The 15,176-nt window shown below is 40.9% G+C and overlaps 3 protein-coding genes across 3 annotated transcripts; all 3 read right to left on the minus strand.

Moving 5' to 3' along the window:
• Window positions 1-896: 896 nt before the first annotated feature.
• Window positions 897-2,707, minus strand: LOC137955222 (late embryogenesis abundant protein At3g53040-like). The gene is made up of 2 exons (XM_068802087.1): window positions 1,331-2,707; window positions 897-1,238 (listed from the first exon to the last, which is right to left on the minus strand). The coding sequence occupies exons 1-2, from the start codon at window positions 2,705-2,707 to the stop codon at window positions 897-899; spliced, it is 1,719 nt and encodes a 572-aa protein (XP_068658188.1).
• A 637-nt stretch (window positions 2,708-3,344) lies between these two features.
• LOC137956087 (chlorophyll a-b binding protein of LHCII type I, chloroplastic-like) lies at window positions 3,345-4,309 on the minus strand. The gene has a single exon (XM_068803409.1). The coding sequence runs from the start codon at window positions 4,286-4,288 to the stop codon at window positions 3,488-3,490; it is 801 nt and encodes a 266-aa protein (XP_068659510.1). The 5' UTR covers window positions 4,289-4,309; the 3' UTR covers window positions 3,345-3,487.
• A 980-nt stretch (window positions 4,310-5,289) lies between these two features.
• LOC137956313 (NADH dehydrogenase [ubiquinone] 1 beta subcomplex subunit 9) lies at window positions 5,290-14,471 on the minus strand. The gene is made up of 5 exons (XM_068803759.1): window positions 14,241-14,471; window positions 10,173-10,214; window positions 9,233-9,314; window positions 6,185-6,240; window positions 5,290-5,578 (listed from the first exon to the last, which is right to left on the minus strand). Exons 1-5 carry the CDS (start codon window positions 14,373-14,375, stop codon window positions 5,546-5,548), a joined length of 348 nt encoding a protein of 115 aa, XP_068659860.1. The 5' UTR covers window positions 14,376-14,471; the 3' UTR covers window positions 5,290-5,545.
• Between the last annotated feature and the right edge of the window lie 705 nt (window positions 14,472-15,176).

Genomic DNA, 15,176 nt, shown 5'->3' on the forward strand with positions numbered 1-15,176 from the left:
CGGCAAGAGGATGAACAGAGGGAACGGAGAAGATGAACGAGAGAGGGGGGGCGTCGAGGGCGAGGCCTAGCGGCAGCAGCAGGGGAGTGGCCGAGGCCGAGAGGCAGCAGCAGGGGAGTGGTCGTGGCCTAGCGGTGGCAGCAGGGGAACGGCCGAGGTCGAGAGGCTCCAACAGGGGAGCGGTCGTGGCCGAGAGGCGGCAGCAGGGGAGCAGCTAAAGGGAGAGGCAGCAACAGGAGCGAGGAGCAGCTAAAGGGAGAGGGGGCAACAGGAGCGAGGGCGAGAGGAGATGAGAGGAGAGGAGAAAGACCGAGGAAGAAAGATAACGAAAAAATTAAAACGAAGGGCTTACGTGGAATGAGCTGACATGGCGAGAGATGACGGGGCAATGGTGAAAATTGATAATAACGTGTTAAATGACACGTGTGTAAAATAATGACATGGCAGTCCATGTGTTCAACACATTACTACATCGATGAGGTGTTGACACGTAAGCAGGCAAAGCTTACGTGTCGCCTTTGAATGTCCACATGTACAGTGGACCGGTCAAAGTTCTGTAATTTTGCAAATAAGTTGGAATCGTCGGTATTTTCATAAATAAGTTTTTTTAAATCGGTATTTTGGTAAAATTCCCTAGATTGAATTCACAATGTCCATGAGAAACCACATTCAATCCTTGCAATGAATGATAGAGAAGCACACTTGAAAGTAGTTCATAACCTCCGGTTTTGGCACAGAAAACAACATGGAACTCGCTGAAAGTGGAAAGATACAAATCTACATCTAAAAGCAGTCTACAAAGTCACAATGTCAAGGTTAAACTATATGTATAACCACAGCAACATTAATGCTGCTCGAAGAAGATTTAGTTACGGAAAGGAGAGCAAAGGATGGTATTAGCAACTCTCCTGCAAGCGTTGAGCCAAGTAAACTAGGTGCCAAGAAAGACCCATGAGAGTGAGAACGTTGAGGAAGGAGGAGTACGTATTGAAGCTCTTCAGCCTTCGGTTCAGCTTCACTACCCGAGATTTGGCTGTTTCATGTGTTTCTCGCTCCCGGATGGTCGTTGCAGTGGTGGAAGGAGCGCTGAATGCTGTCGTGGTCCCCCCTCTAGTCTCAGCAGGTGAGGCTGTATTTGTTGTAGTTGTTGTGGTGGTGTGGACGGGCTCCGCCACCATGTCTGCAATGTCTCTTCCTCTCCCTTCTTCCTTCTCCAGTTTCAACCTTTCGAACATTGCCTGTGCAAAGATATTCACCAAAGAGACGATAACAGGAAAATCCAAGCTGTTAATTCGTGCAAAAAGGAATATCTTACGACGAAAGGATTCACCTTGCTCGCCCGCGGCTCCAAGAAGAACATGTTGGCCAGAACGAATGCAAGTGAAGCTAGAAGATTAAAACCCTGAAAGCCGTCAGCGACCCCACGTTTTCGATCGAAGAAATGGCCCAACCACGATAAACAGGTGCCATAAGACACAGTCCTAAAATAGACGGGATAGATCCTGCTCTGTACCATACCGAACTGCTGCCTCGGCAAAGCTCTTGCCAATACATGGCTCGAAATGAAGGTGACCCAGATACATATTCCATACGTAGTGGCGAAGGCCAACAAATGAACCAAAGTCATCACTGATCTCACGTACTCTGGAGACACGAGGTACATCCATGCATCATATGCCACGTCCCGGGCGCGATGGACTATCTCTGTTAAGTTCTTCTTCACCTCCTCCGCCACCTGAGACCCAGTTTCTTCCATCTCCTTCGTCTTTTCCATTAATCCTTCACGGGCTTCCTTCACCTTCTCTGCCAAATCTTCTCCCTTGCTCTTTGTTTTCTCCATCGCCTGCTTCGTTTTCCCAACGGCTCTTTTAACTCCTCCTTCCATATTCTCGGCCAGTTTTTCTCCAACTCGCTTAGGCTTTTCAACAGCCTCTTCTCCTACGTGCTTCTGTTTCTCGAAAGCACGTTTACCTGCCTCTTCCACTTTTTCCGCCAACTTCTCTCCGCTAAATTTCGCCTTGTGGACAGCGGCTTGTCCAACGTTTTTTGCTTTCTCTACAGCGGCTTGTCCAACGTCTTTTGCTTTCTCTAAAGCGTCTCTTCCGCCCTCCTTCACTTTTGCAGTCAACTCTTCTGCAACCCCCTCAGCCTTCTCAACTGATTCTTTTCCGACCTTCTTCGCCTTCTTGACTGTATCTTCTCCGACCCTTTTAGCCTTCTCCACCGACTCTTTTCCATCAACTCCATCTTTCGCTCCTTCTTTCGTGGCACTTGTCATATCGGCAACCTTATCTTTGGCTCTGCCAAAAACTGAAGAAATTTTCTGTGTGCACTTACCATATATATCGCAAACAAGGTCCTTGGCGCCATGGGTGTGATGATCAGTATGCGGAGATGAAGTAGCTTCCGGAGTGGATAAACCCTCACCGAGATTAGGAAGAACAGAAACTGTCTCTTTAAGTTTCTCTTTAAGTTCTTTTCCTACTTCGGACGGGAGAGAAGAACCTTCATGGGACAACTCCGGCACCGATTTCTCTGAATCGGGTATTCGTACACCTTCTCGCTCGTACTCGACAACGATAACACGGTGACCTTCCTTGAGGATCAGGTTTTCCTTGGGATTATCTTTCTGTTGTGGTGGCGGAGACCAGACAGACGCTGCGGAGAGGGTGGCGATGAGAAGGGAAAGAGCCAAGATGTTGATCATTTTTTGCTATTCGTTTTGTTTCCATCTCTTTGATGGTTACGACAGAAGTGGTAGGGAAGAGCATGTCCTCCGACATCTTCGTGTCAGTTTTGACTTTCAACTGCAGTCAAGGTGAGTGCCACGTGAAATGAATAAAGCTTCACATGCTGCCACGTTTATAGTGAAACAACACGTAGTCTGAAACGTGTCATAGTGAGCACGTCGTGGTGTTCAGATCCGAAAATCAGACGGAACGGTGGACACTGGACTGAGGGAGGGTCGTGATTAACTGAAGGGCCCAAAATACGGGTGCATCTTCTATAATGTTCTATATAAATATAAACTAAATAACTGATTAAAAACTAATAATAAGATCTAAATATGAATATTATTCCTTCAATTTTGAAATGAATTTTAATTTATAACTATATATTTTCCCCTTTTATTTAATGCTTATTTGTGGCTCTAAATCTTCAGAACCTGCAGGCAGGGCATCTGGCTCCATGAGATCTGGCTATTTTGAATGAAATCCTTACGATTTTAAGGAAAGATTGGAGATTTTACTTCCGGTAGGAATCAACAAAAACAGAGCCTAAAAATCATCCAACAAAGAAAGAAAGAAAATGCTAAAACACGTTTTGATTCAACAAATCCTCAATCTAGTTCTTCAATTTTATAGCATTACAACATATATAAAGCACGGCATTACATCCATGGAATAGTCTTGTGTTCGTAATGATACAGATGGTTATCCCTCCTCCAAGAGACCTGTGATCAGCGGAGTGTCTCACGCTCTTACTCTCACTTGCCGGGGACGAAGTTGGTAGCGTAGGCCCAAGCATTGTTGTTCACGGGGTCAGTCAGATGGTCAGCGAGGTTCTCTAACGGTCCCTTCCCTGTAACAATCGCCTGAACGAAGAAACCGAACATGGAGAACATGGCCAACCGACCATTCTTCAGTTCTTTCACTTTCAGCTCTGCAAATGCATCTGGGTCATCGGCCAGCCCCAGCGGGTCGAAGCTCCCTCCAGGATAGAGCGGGTCCGTGACCTCCCCGAGTGGTCCGCCGGCAATGCGGTAACCCTCGACGGCTCCCATCAAAATAACTTGCGTCGCCCAGATGGCCAGAATGCTCTGTGCATGAACCAGGTTGGGGTTTCCCAAGTAGTCCAGCCCACCCTCGCTGAAGATTTGCGACCCGGCTTTGAACCACACGGCCTCGCCGAACTTCACTCCGTTCCTGGAGAGAAGCTCCGGGAAGACGCACCCGAGGGCGCCAAGCATAGCCCATCTGGAGTGGATCACCTCCAACTCACGGTTCTTGGCGAAAGTCTCAGGGTCAGCAGACAGGCCGGCAGTGTCCCAACCGTAATCACCTGGGAACTCTCCGGTGAGGTAGGACGGTGACTCGCCGGAGAATGGGCCGAGGTACTTGACGCGGTCGGGGCCGTACCAAGGGCTGCCGGAGGAGACGGCGGCTCTGCCGCCTGTCTTCCTCATGGTGATCCTGCCGCTTCCCTGCTTCAGAGGGAATTCGGATTGCTGGCCGAGGGGAACTGCCTTGCCTGCAAATGTTGGAGACGAAAGAGCCATCGTAGCCATAGAGCACTAACCAAGAACAAGGCAGACTACAGGAATTGAAGTGATGAATATTGAAGAAAGTTGCTACTGCGACTTGAAGGCTTGAAGTAGAATTAGCAGTTTTCGTGCATATTTAAATAATGTCGTGTGGGATCTAGAAGCCCACCCATGTGGATTTTTTAGCTGTTTTACGATTGGTGCCGAGCAAATGATATCTTCTCCAGCAAACCCTTCAAGCTTCTCAACCAATGGAGATGGTTCTTATGGATTTCTGGCACTGACTGATAGCGAATAATCAAATAGGCTCAAGACTGATTTGCCCTGCAGGGCCAAGATACACGATGATTTTTCTTAGCGCTAGCTTACTCTTCATCGTTTCTTTTGGTATTTGCGTCATTGTTTTTTTGATTGTTCATGCATGCAGAATAATTGCGTAGGACCACGTTCGAACCGACTTGGCATTCTCATTGACGTCGCAGATGGATTGCTCTATCCTGGAACTGGATTTCGTACAGCTTTGTCACTGGTAACCTGGGGCAACTGGACCCGTAATGGAGTATGAGGTGACGATTTTCGATAATGCCTGTCGACTGCTGTATCTTATTATCAGATTCTTATACGGAATGATCTCTGTTTTGGGTTCCTACCGGGCAAAATTTATATGTTTACTCGATTAAAGTTTTATTTCTTTAACTTTGCAGATTCTTATGAGTTAAAGAGACAAGATAAATCAAGGTGGTACCATGGAAGACGAGAGAGAGAGAAGGGAGGGGAGTAACTGCTGCAATGATTTTTTGAGGAAATTATTTTCCGCTCTCTTGAAAACCTCTACTTGATAAATGAAATGACCCACTTTCAAGGGATAATGGTCATTCGAGCAGTTGGAAACCTGCGTTTTATCACCAGGTCAAAGCCAGTCAACCTCTTGAATCAGGAAGCCGCACGTCTGACTTCCTGGTCCAACCCACGCCCACCCAAAAATGAGTCAAATCGACTGAATCGCGAGTCAACTCATCTAATCATGATAAATCTCCAAGGAGAAATGCCTTTACGATAAATAGAGGGCCACAAATACTACCTAAAAATCAGTTTTAGCATTTCTAGAAAAAATGCACAAACAGAGAGGGTTCTCGCTGAATCATGTAAGGGACTGTCCATTCTCACAGTGACATGCCAGTAGTAACAAAGAAAAGAGAATAAAAGAGAAACTACAGCCTTGCGCCGCAAAACCCCCTAGAGTTTATTAATGGAGAGAGCTGTTTCATGACCCCAGTTGTTTTATTCTCGACCATAGTCATACACAATCTCAATCTGCATGAAACCACAAAGAAGACGAGAGAAGTCATGCAAAGTAATATAACCGCAGAAGAGCAGAATAGAAATATTAAATGCACGCAAGGTAAGAGTATCAAAACAGCCCCTTGGTTCAGTACGCTGTAGCAAATTTAACTGCCCTTCGATTCAGCATCTGCATGGCCACCAAACATCCAGATTGATCCAGTCTTTTTTCTTCTATAATGCCTCATAGTCCTTATTTTCAATCAACCAAAACTATCCTTTTGAATAATGGACAGCAGGTCTCCTAAGCATTAATTCAAAATAAACTTTACCATAGGCTACTACTGATTATAAGCATGTTCCTCGTGAAGCTAACAGTTTAGCAGATCAAGGAGAGAAAGATGGAATCTCCCTAGGTCAACTCGCCTTGGGGAATTCCCTTCCTCTGTAAACTAGGCAAACAAATGCAAACACTAATGATTACAATGAACTGGTATCTGGCCTCTCAGACACTTCTACAAAGCACAATCACGAGATTAAACAATCCCACCAGTGGTTGCAAGACAACAAATCATGGCAGATGATGAATGAACAGATAAATATAGGTGAAAAAAATTACTTATAGACTCAACAACTTACCCCTTCAGGAGCTGGTGGATTTCGAGTGAACTTGGAGCCACCAGGAGCCCATGGAACTGCTCATTTGATTTAAGGTACAAAAAGAAGAAATGTCAGTTTTTCTTATTGAAATTAATACAAACATCAGATTGCGGTTCAGAGTGTTAATAAAGAGCAAATAGAACACATGAACCATGACACACTCGCAAATTTGAGTAGAATTAGAAAGCAAGTCTGCACATCAGAGCATGTTTGAGCTTTTTAAACACTTGAAAGGTCCAACTCAGGAGTTTGACACAACTTTTTCAATTCAAAAGAGTCAGCTCCACAATCAGGTGACAGTGGTCTGCCTAACAGGGCACTATATCTAGAACATTTTTGTAATTTTTTTTCTAGTTCCAATACCAAGCTGACATTCTTAATCATGCCCACATTGCTTTTACATAAAAATTTTCAAACTGCAATATTAACCAAACACATTTAACAAAAATTGTTAGGCTCTCTAGCTCAAACAGCACTGTCAAACTTCTAAAACTGGTGGAACAATAAACGAAAGATATAGGAACATTATCCTCTTAGAGGATTTCTTTAAGAGCACCTTGAATTTGCACAACTAAATGATGTGATCTACATCATTCATCCTAAACTGGAGTTGCAAGTGAATGACATACAGTCTAGCTAGTGTTATCCCCACCCACCCACCCACTCACTTACACCTGGTGAGACTTGAACCCAAGACTTCACACAAGAGACCCCCCCATATGACCAATGAGTCAAAGGCCCCAAAGTTGCTCGACCATTAATGCATTCATGGAACAGATGCAATAAATAAAAAACTTCAAATACATCAGGTATCTAGTGAAGAATGCACCACTAAGAAGGATTTTCTCATTGTGCGTTGATGGATTAGCAAGAAAGTACAGGAAGGCTGACCATGAAATAGGTCATATTGCAAGAGAAGCAATGAGAATCCTTGACCAAACATTGGATCTGGCAGATGATAGACCCAAATGAAGGAAAAGGAACCATGAAGCCTACCAAGGCATAGCAGAATATTATCACAATGATGATTACAAAAGGAACTTCCTAGTTCACTTAAAAGTCTACTGCTACACCATGAAGGCATCTTGAAGCTAATTGTATTCCACGATCATCGTGGGAGTTGATGATTATGGCTCCTCCAATAACCTATATTCTGATGATTAGAAGTTAAATTATTTAACTCAAATTAAGGTACGAAAGTGATTTTCAAATGTGGAGTTGACCCCAGGAGCCACATACAACTACAAACAGAGTCAAATCTGACTTACAATAAGGCCCAAAGGAAAAAATGGAGTCAAGCCCTGAATTGAAGTTACCAAAAGAGTTGAGCACACTTGGATGGAGGCAACTCCTTAGAGCGAGTAAAAAGCGATCATGAAGTCGACACCAACTTCCAATAAGTTTTGGAGTAAACATGGAGTCAACCCCAGCCCTATGGAAACTGAAGAAGTCAAATCCTCGAAGAAGGAACTGACCCTGGTCTGAAAGAAAAAAGGAAGAGATAGAGTTGACCCTCGATAGATGGAATCATAAATTTTGATAAACCTATTCAACCCCCTTCCTCCAGGTTTTCTTTGTAGGACCTAACAGATTTCTAGTATAATATCAGGAATACATGGCAAAGGTGAAGCGCAATTATTCCAAGTTAGCATAATTTGACAAATTTCCTTCTAGGTCATAGACTAGACAAGTAATTTAGTCAAATTAGTGCAAATCACTCATTTAAATCATCAATCATTGATGGAGGGCTCCAATCATGTCGACTAGAAGTGGGACCATCCCCATATAACAAAAATGTGGGAAAAGATGTACAAGGTAATAGTGTGGAAGAAAATTAAGTAGATGTGTAGAAAAAAGAATGTTCAAAAGAACTTTCGGTGTCTCTAGCTGTCAGAGATAAGTATTCTGCATTTTTTCTCAAAAAAAATACTCAGGAAATTTGGTCCTCTGAAAAAAAATAAAAAATTGGTCACTCAACAATAGCTTGGTTGCAACTAGGGTTTTTAAACCCAAGCAAACATCAGTATTAAAGCATGAAGATGGAGGAAATCTATAACCACCCAAACCCCCAAGGGAGCATTTGCGAGATTCCCAAAAACTGAAATCTATAACCACCCAAACCCCAAAGGAAGCATTTGTGAGATTCCCAAAAACTGAGAAGGTTTTGCAAGAAAATCCAATTTTCAGAATAAACAAGCAGCAAAATTTTCACTAAAAATTAAAAGCTTACAATTTGGGAAAAGGAAAATCTCTGGACAGTATAATTTTGAGCAAATAAACAAGAGTAGCAGCTAAATAGCATGAAGGGAGTAATAACATAATCAGATCTAAAAATGTCTACCTCCTCAGCCAATCTGCTGCATAATAAGTAACAGCATTTCACCGCTCCTCAAACACTTTGGCTAATCTCTCACAAATGGAACCCTTCTAAACATATAATAGGCTCTATTTCATTTCCAAGGCAGATAACCACATGTATATAGGTGAGCACGCAAGATAGTTATTTTGTGGAAGATCAAACTAATACCGTTTTTTCTTTTGTTAATGCAGTTGAATACTTTAATCAATGAAGATAGTCATTTTGTGGAAGATCAAACCAATACTTTTTTACCTTTTGTTAATGCTGTCAAGATGTATACCCCAATCAAGGACCTAGCAGTATTATTTCCACCCAAAAAAAAGCCTAATGTACATATTAGGATAGATAAAGAATGCATCTTCTTTATCTCTTTTCTTTTCTTTCATTCTTTTCAAATAGTCATGTTAAATGCAAAAAGAACTGCTAAATTTTACATACCATAATAAAAAAATACGCATAACAACAACTACAACGATAACGATAATACTTCATAAACGTCAAGCAGTACAAGTTAAACAAAACTGAGGGAAGCACAAAATCTTTCCGTGTTTGAAGGAATATAAAAAGTAATATGAAATTTTTTCTAAAAAAAAAACACTATAACCTTGAAAAAAGGCACTATAATTGATAAGAAAAACAAAAGATACAAAATATTATAATGGACTAACCAATGTAAGGATCAGGGTGCTGCCACTTATTGTAAGCTGCTTCACCATCTTCAATCAGTCTGTCAATAGTGGTGAAATCTTCCTGAGAAGTAACAAAAGGAGAGATACCAAATATGAAATAAGTGACCATATATAGCAGTTTTAATTGTTCCTTTCATGTTTATTGGTAGGAGTATTAAATAGAGAAACCCACTCATCATTATGTGTACATCAGTAAACAAAAAGCAGTCACAAACCACCATATGTATCAAGACATATAGAAATAGAAAACAGAAACCAAAATCTTTCTAATAAACACTAAACTTGAATGATTTGTGAATGGTTACAGCAGTCAGAACTCCTGGTGTTATTCTGCACCCTAGTGTTTTTTAAGCTTTTGCACATTTCTGTTACCATGTTAATCATCATTATCTTGAACTGGCAAAAAAAATGCTGTAAGAGCAACATTGATGACCATCATGGAATTTATTTTTTTGAAACGAGCATGAAATAAATTTCAAATTCAAACTTCTCCTTTTTTTATGCTAATAGATGCTAGAAAGTAGTTGACATCAAAATTTCAAACATACTTCAAAGTTCTTACAACCAGTGAAGAACTAGCTGCCTCGACCATTATCTAGAGCAATCAAAATGAGCCATTGAGTAAAACCTCAAAAACAAAGAATTTGCATTTTTAATTTCCTTGTTATTGCCACTAAATAAGGTTAAATTTAGTGCAAAGGTTCCTTGATATCTTCAAATCTACAACAACAAGCAAACAAGAAATGATGAGAACAACTCAGTTCAATAAAATTAGATACACATGAGTGCACTCACTTCAGTAGGAAAGTTCAACATCCTTCTAGCACAAAAAAAAACAAATCATCTAGTGTCAAAAAATTTATACTCAAGTATGATACCATTTCTCAATAGTAACCCCTACAAGCATTTGTGAACATACCACATGTTTGTTTGCATCAAACCTCTCTCTCAGTCTTGATGCCTGGAAATGACAACAAACATCAATGAGAACTCAGGAGTAACCTATTTTTTCTAAAAAATAATAGCCTTCATTAAAGCTCAAAAAACATAGAGCTAAGCTAGAACAACGTAAATGGAAATCAACCAATGAGTCTAGGGCTGTAAATGAGTCCAGATTTTATCCGAATCTTATCCGGATTCGAATCAGATATATCGGATAATATCCAAAATTTGGGATCTTTCAGATCAGGATATCTGGATCCGAAATAAAAAAATTCAGATCCGGAACAGGGCAAACCTCATTTCCCAACTAAAACCCCCCCACACACACACACACACTTTAACTATTTGTCTTCAAGTTTTTATATATTTTTTGATTTTTTTATTACAGGTATTTGAATCCGGATACTATCCTAAAGTATGATCCGATTTCAAATATTTTCACATATATCCGGATTTTGGATATCTGGATATCAGAAATTGAATTGGACCCAGAATTCCAGGATCCAGACTGGATCCAATCCGTTTACACCCCTAAATAAGTCAACGGAAAAATCAGCTGATTCTCAAGCCATATGGGAGCAACTAAACGAGAAACTCAAAACCGAGTTCCTTGCACAGAATGTTCTCAATGGCTCAAAATCTCTAGCAAGTATATCATTAACAAAACTGAGTTAGAATAAAATAGATGCAAAAGCCCAAGAAAAGCTGACATGAGAATAATAACACAACAACCAAAAATAACATGTAATATCAATGCTAAAGGGTTGGGGACAATCTATCTAGGTCTCAGCACTATCAGTTTTGAGATTTATCACTCAACTGAACCAACAAGCAGAAAATAAATCAATTTGACAGCCAAAATGGAATTGTCAAAAAATTATTTTTCGGAAAATTGCCAAAATTATTGAAAATAAAAAGTAAAAAGATATATATATATATATATATATAGAGAGAGAGAGAGAGAGAGAGAGAGAGAGCAACATAGTCTTGGTTTTGGAAGAGTAGGGAAAGAGAGAAAGAGAACAAAGTCATGGTTTCAAAAAGTTCCAAGTGTGCCTGTGATGTAGCATCAGGTTGATTTTTAGCTAGCATGTATCATCTTAAGAGAATAAAGTCTGGTGTGGATCAAACTGAAGAGGTATGCATAAAAGTATTTGCCTGAAGGAGGGAGAGAGAGAATATAGGGAATGAAAAACCAGGATACTTGGACCACAAAGCCTTGCAAGGGCCTAGCAGTTCCCTATCCAAGACAACAGGTTCTGCCAACACTGCAGATGGGAAGTTGCACACAACTTCAGCCTGCAACAAAGCTATGTTGTCCCTCGCGGTGGTAGAACAATATGCTTTAGAGACAACTTTGACAAAAACCTCATCAAGAACGATTGATGCTAAATAAACTGGACTAACTACTTAAGTGGTGTGGCAGAGCTAGGAAATTCATACGTCCCATGCAATGGCAGAATGTGATTTTTGCTTCAGTTCAGGCATAAGAAGAAAGGGAGATTTAGATAATAAAAAAAGAAACATTCAAGTGGTTGGATAATTCTGGAGGCTGGCCAGCCCTAAAATTGTATCTTCCTAGTTGACCGTTGTTGCAAGATCTCTATATGCTTTCATTGAATTGCAATAAGAAGAGCCTTCCACCCTTTTGGGGTGGGTGGTCACATGGGTTACCAAGTTAGTACACCATATGTTTAAGTATTTTTTACATATGACATAGCAAATGTGATTATCAGTATTTTATTTTAGTTATTATTCAGCAGTAAATGTAGCCAGTTGAACATCCAATCACCACTACTACCACAACGAACCAAAAATAAATAAATAAGTAAATAAACAAAAGATAAATAAATCTGATTCAACATATATTCATCCTGGGAAAATCTTAAAATGTACTAGCGTAAAAGTGCAAGGAATACAACCAAGGAACCCTTATAATGAGGGATTCGAGGGTCACCCCATCTTTAACATAAGAATCAACTGGTCCATTGGTGGCTCTAGGAACATGATACCCTTAAAACAATGCCAATGACGCCAGGGAGGGTCACTCTTCTAGGTGCACCAGCCCATTACATCATCAGAGTCACCTTCAACATGGATATGACCAGCACATGTCCCTGAAAATCTTCAAACCATGCCTTAATGCTTGAATCTCAGCTGAGGTGGAGTCTAAAATTCCAAAAGGCCTGGAGCGGAATGCTAAAACAGCACCAGTTGAATTTCTGAAAATACCACCAAAACCAGAAGAACCAGGGTTTCCAAGACTGGAGTCATCAAAATAAACCTTAATGACTCCCTCTTTTGGGGGGTTCCCATCACTAGTCTTAGATCTCATAGGCTTTGAGAGATAAGCAGGCAATCTCTAGTAGCTCCTCGAAAAGGTCAGCATGCTAAGCCAAGTAATGATGTGCTTCATGATTCTTTCTGAGATATTCACCCAAGAAGCTGATTTGTGATTAAAACTTCTGTGGTTTCTCAAGCCATATTCCTAAAGAATGTGAATAAGACAAACTTTTAACACACTTTACCCAATTTAGGTAAAGCAGTCCCCAGACATATGAAGACGAGATCCCTGAAGTTGTCCAGGGGCACAAAGAGAGGCCAAAATGCTGAAACAAGTAATTCCAGACTCTCCAAGAGAAAGGGCACTGAATGATTAGGGTGCTTTTCACTCTCATCTTCATGACCATAGAGGAGACAGGTGCTCGATATATTTGATCCACCCCTTCTCAAGTTGAGCACAGCCAGATAATTTCCAAGCTATGAGGCCAAGAGAAAAAGAGCCTCGATTTGTAGTCATAAGTTTTTCATAACAAGAAGCCACAGAGTACCTCCCATCACCTGATGGACACCATATTAACTCATCAGGTAAGAATGTATGAGGTAGAGGGAGTCAACTGTTTGCATCAGATTACAGACATCTAAAGCTTCATCATCATTTAGGTTTCCTCAGAAATGCAGATGTCAGTTTACATAGATCTCTGCAATCAGGATGTTCTGATTCCTACCAAGAAGCCTCGGACAAAGACAGTTTAGAGATTTATCTAGCACACACCAATCATTCCAGAACTAAATATCCATCCCCTTTTCAGCATAAAACCAGATATTCTCGTTGAAATTTGGGAAAAGCCGATAGGTATACCTCCAGAAAGGGAAGTCTTTTGTTTGAGTCTTCCTCCAGCCACCAAGTTCTAGATAAGGATTTCAGCTTGCAGAGAACAAAACTCCTCCAAGGAAGATTTTCAGGGTTCACTGAAATTAGTGCATAAATTGCATCATTGAACCTATATACTAATTTTCTTGTTCTTTTTTCCCTCTTCTTAAGGGCATAAAATCCTACAATTTTATTTTTCATACCCAGTTATAGATATGATGTGAAAGCAGCTTTCACTACATACCAAGATCACCCTCCTGACATATATTCAGTGGCCATCAGAATCAAGTTGAAGCCGTGAGCAACCCATTTGAAAAACGAAGTTCAAGAAATATGTTTGTCGACCCTTGTTTGATGGGCAACAGATGTACCCAAAACAGAACACAGCCATATGTCAACAGAGAATAAGATTGACCGCAATCACATGCATTTTTGGGGCATTAACGGTACCGGGCCCATCAAATGCCCTAAAAACGTAAATGTAGGATACAAAAATTTGTATTTTGAAAGTATGCTAGTTCTTATTAGACAACATCAAGTATCCTCAACGTCTACAACCAACTTCCTCCATTGTTTCTTTCTCTACCCAGATTTCCGCACATCTTCAGAACTGACTGTATCATAGTATAATGGCGTGGTAATCCACCCTAGAACAACGTCGACTTCACTTGATGATGTCAATACTCACTGAAAAACGGGATCAACCGCATCGAATACGGGAAGTCGCTGACCCTCGTGTATTGGATTCCTTCCCCTTCCGCCCAATCAATTAAAATTCATAAAACACCGATTTATCACTAAAAATACGGAAAATTTGTAGAATTTTTTTTTTCAAAAAACGACTAATACATGAAAAGGGATATGATGGGACGAGGACATGTGAATACATACATCCTCGTAAAAGAGATGCCGATGGACCGCCCAGTTGAGAGTGTCCCTGAGGGCTCTCCGATAAAGAATCCTGACTCGCTCCTTCTGAGCGGCCCTCCTTGCGAGGTAAGACGCTGATGATGCTATTGCGCTCATGCCGTTCTAGCGTTGTCCTTCTCCTACCTTCCCTTCCTCTCTTGCTGTTTGCCTACCAGTAAAAATGCCGGAAGAGGAATGCTACCATCACTCACAGGCTTGCTGTCTCTTCGTGGGTTTAGCCGTCGCGACTGGCATACCCATCCAGGACGCAGCCAGAAATGGCCCATCAAACTGGCCACGCCCTTTTGAACCCAAACGTGGACTAGTGGGCTGACATGCTTTTTGGATCTTTAGAAAGTATTGTCTGTTTGGTTTAAACATGATCACGAATAATTGGGGTAGGTGCAAAACATACAAAATGACTATTTTAGTTATCCAATCATAATCAGACTGCTGAGATTGCTAGTTAATTAGAAGACTGAGATAGTTATTTCGCATATTTGGCACCAAATGAGTTATGACATCGGAGTAGAAAAAAATTGTAATTTGACCCATAGTCTTTTGATCAGCGAGTCCACCCTTTACTGAGCCATGGACTCAAATTCAAGAAGGGACACTTTGATTTTTTTCATATTACCTTGAAGTTTCATGTACATATATGATATGTAGAATACAAAGAAAAACTAATTGCTTGCGTCATCAAAACTATAAGGGACATGTTTTATGCACAATGTTTAGAGATTTGAATTTCTCTCCACATATAGAGCCTACGGCAATGTATGGTTAAATACATAAATTGAAAGTTCTATGAGTCAACTAGGGGTGGTTTCGAATCGAACCGGTTCGCGAGCAGCTCGAGCTCGGCTCCGTTCAATTCAGTATACCTCGTTCGAGATCCGGGATTGGCTCATTTAAATT

This window comes from Aristolochia californica, unplaced genomic scaffold (assembly GCF_029961685.1).
Source record: "Aristolochia californica isolate CCGP_79_NKW_82.1479 unplaced genomic scaffold, dmAriCali1.0.hap1 SCAF_2, whole genome shotgun sequence".
Lineage (NCBI taxonomy): Eukaryota > Viridiplantae > Streptophyta > Magnoliopsida > Piperales > Aristolochiaceae > Aristolochia > Aristolochia californica.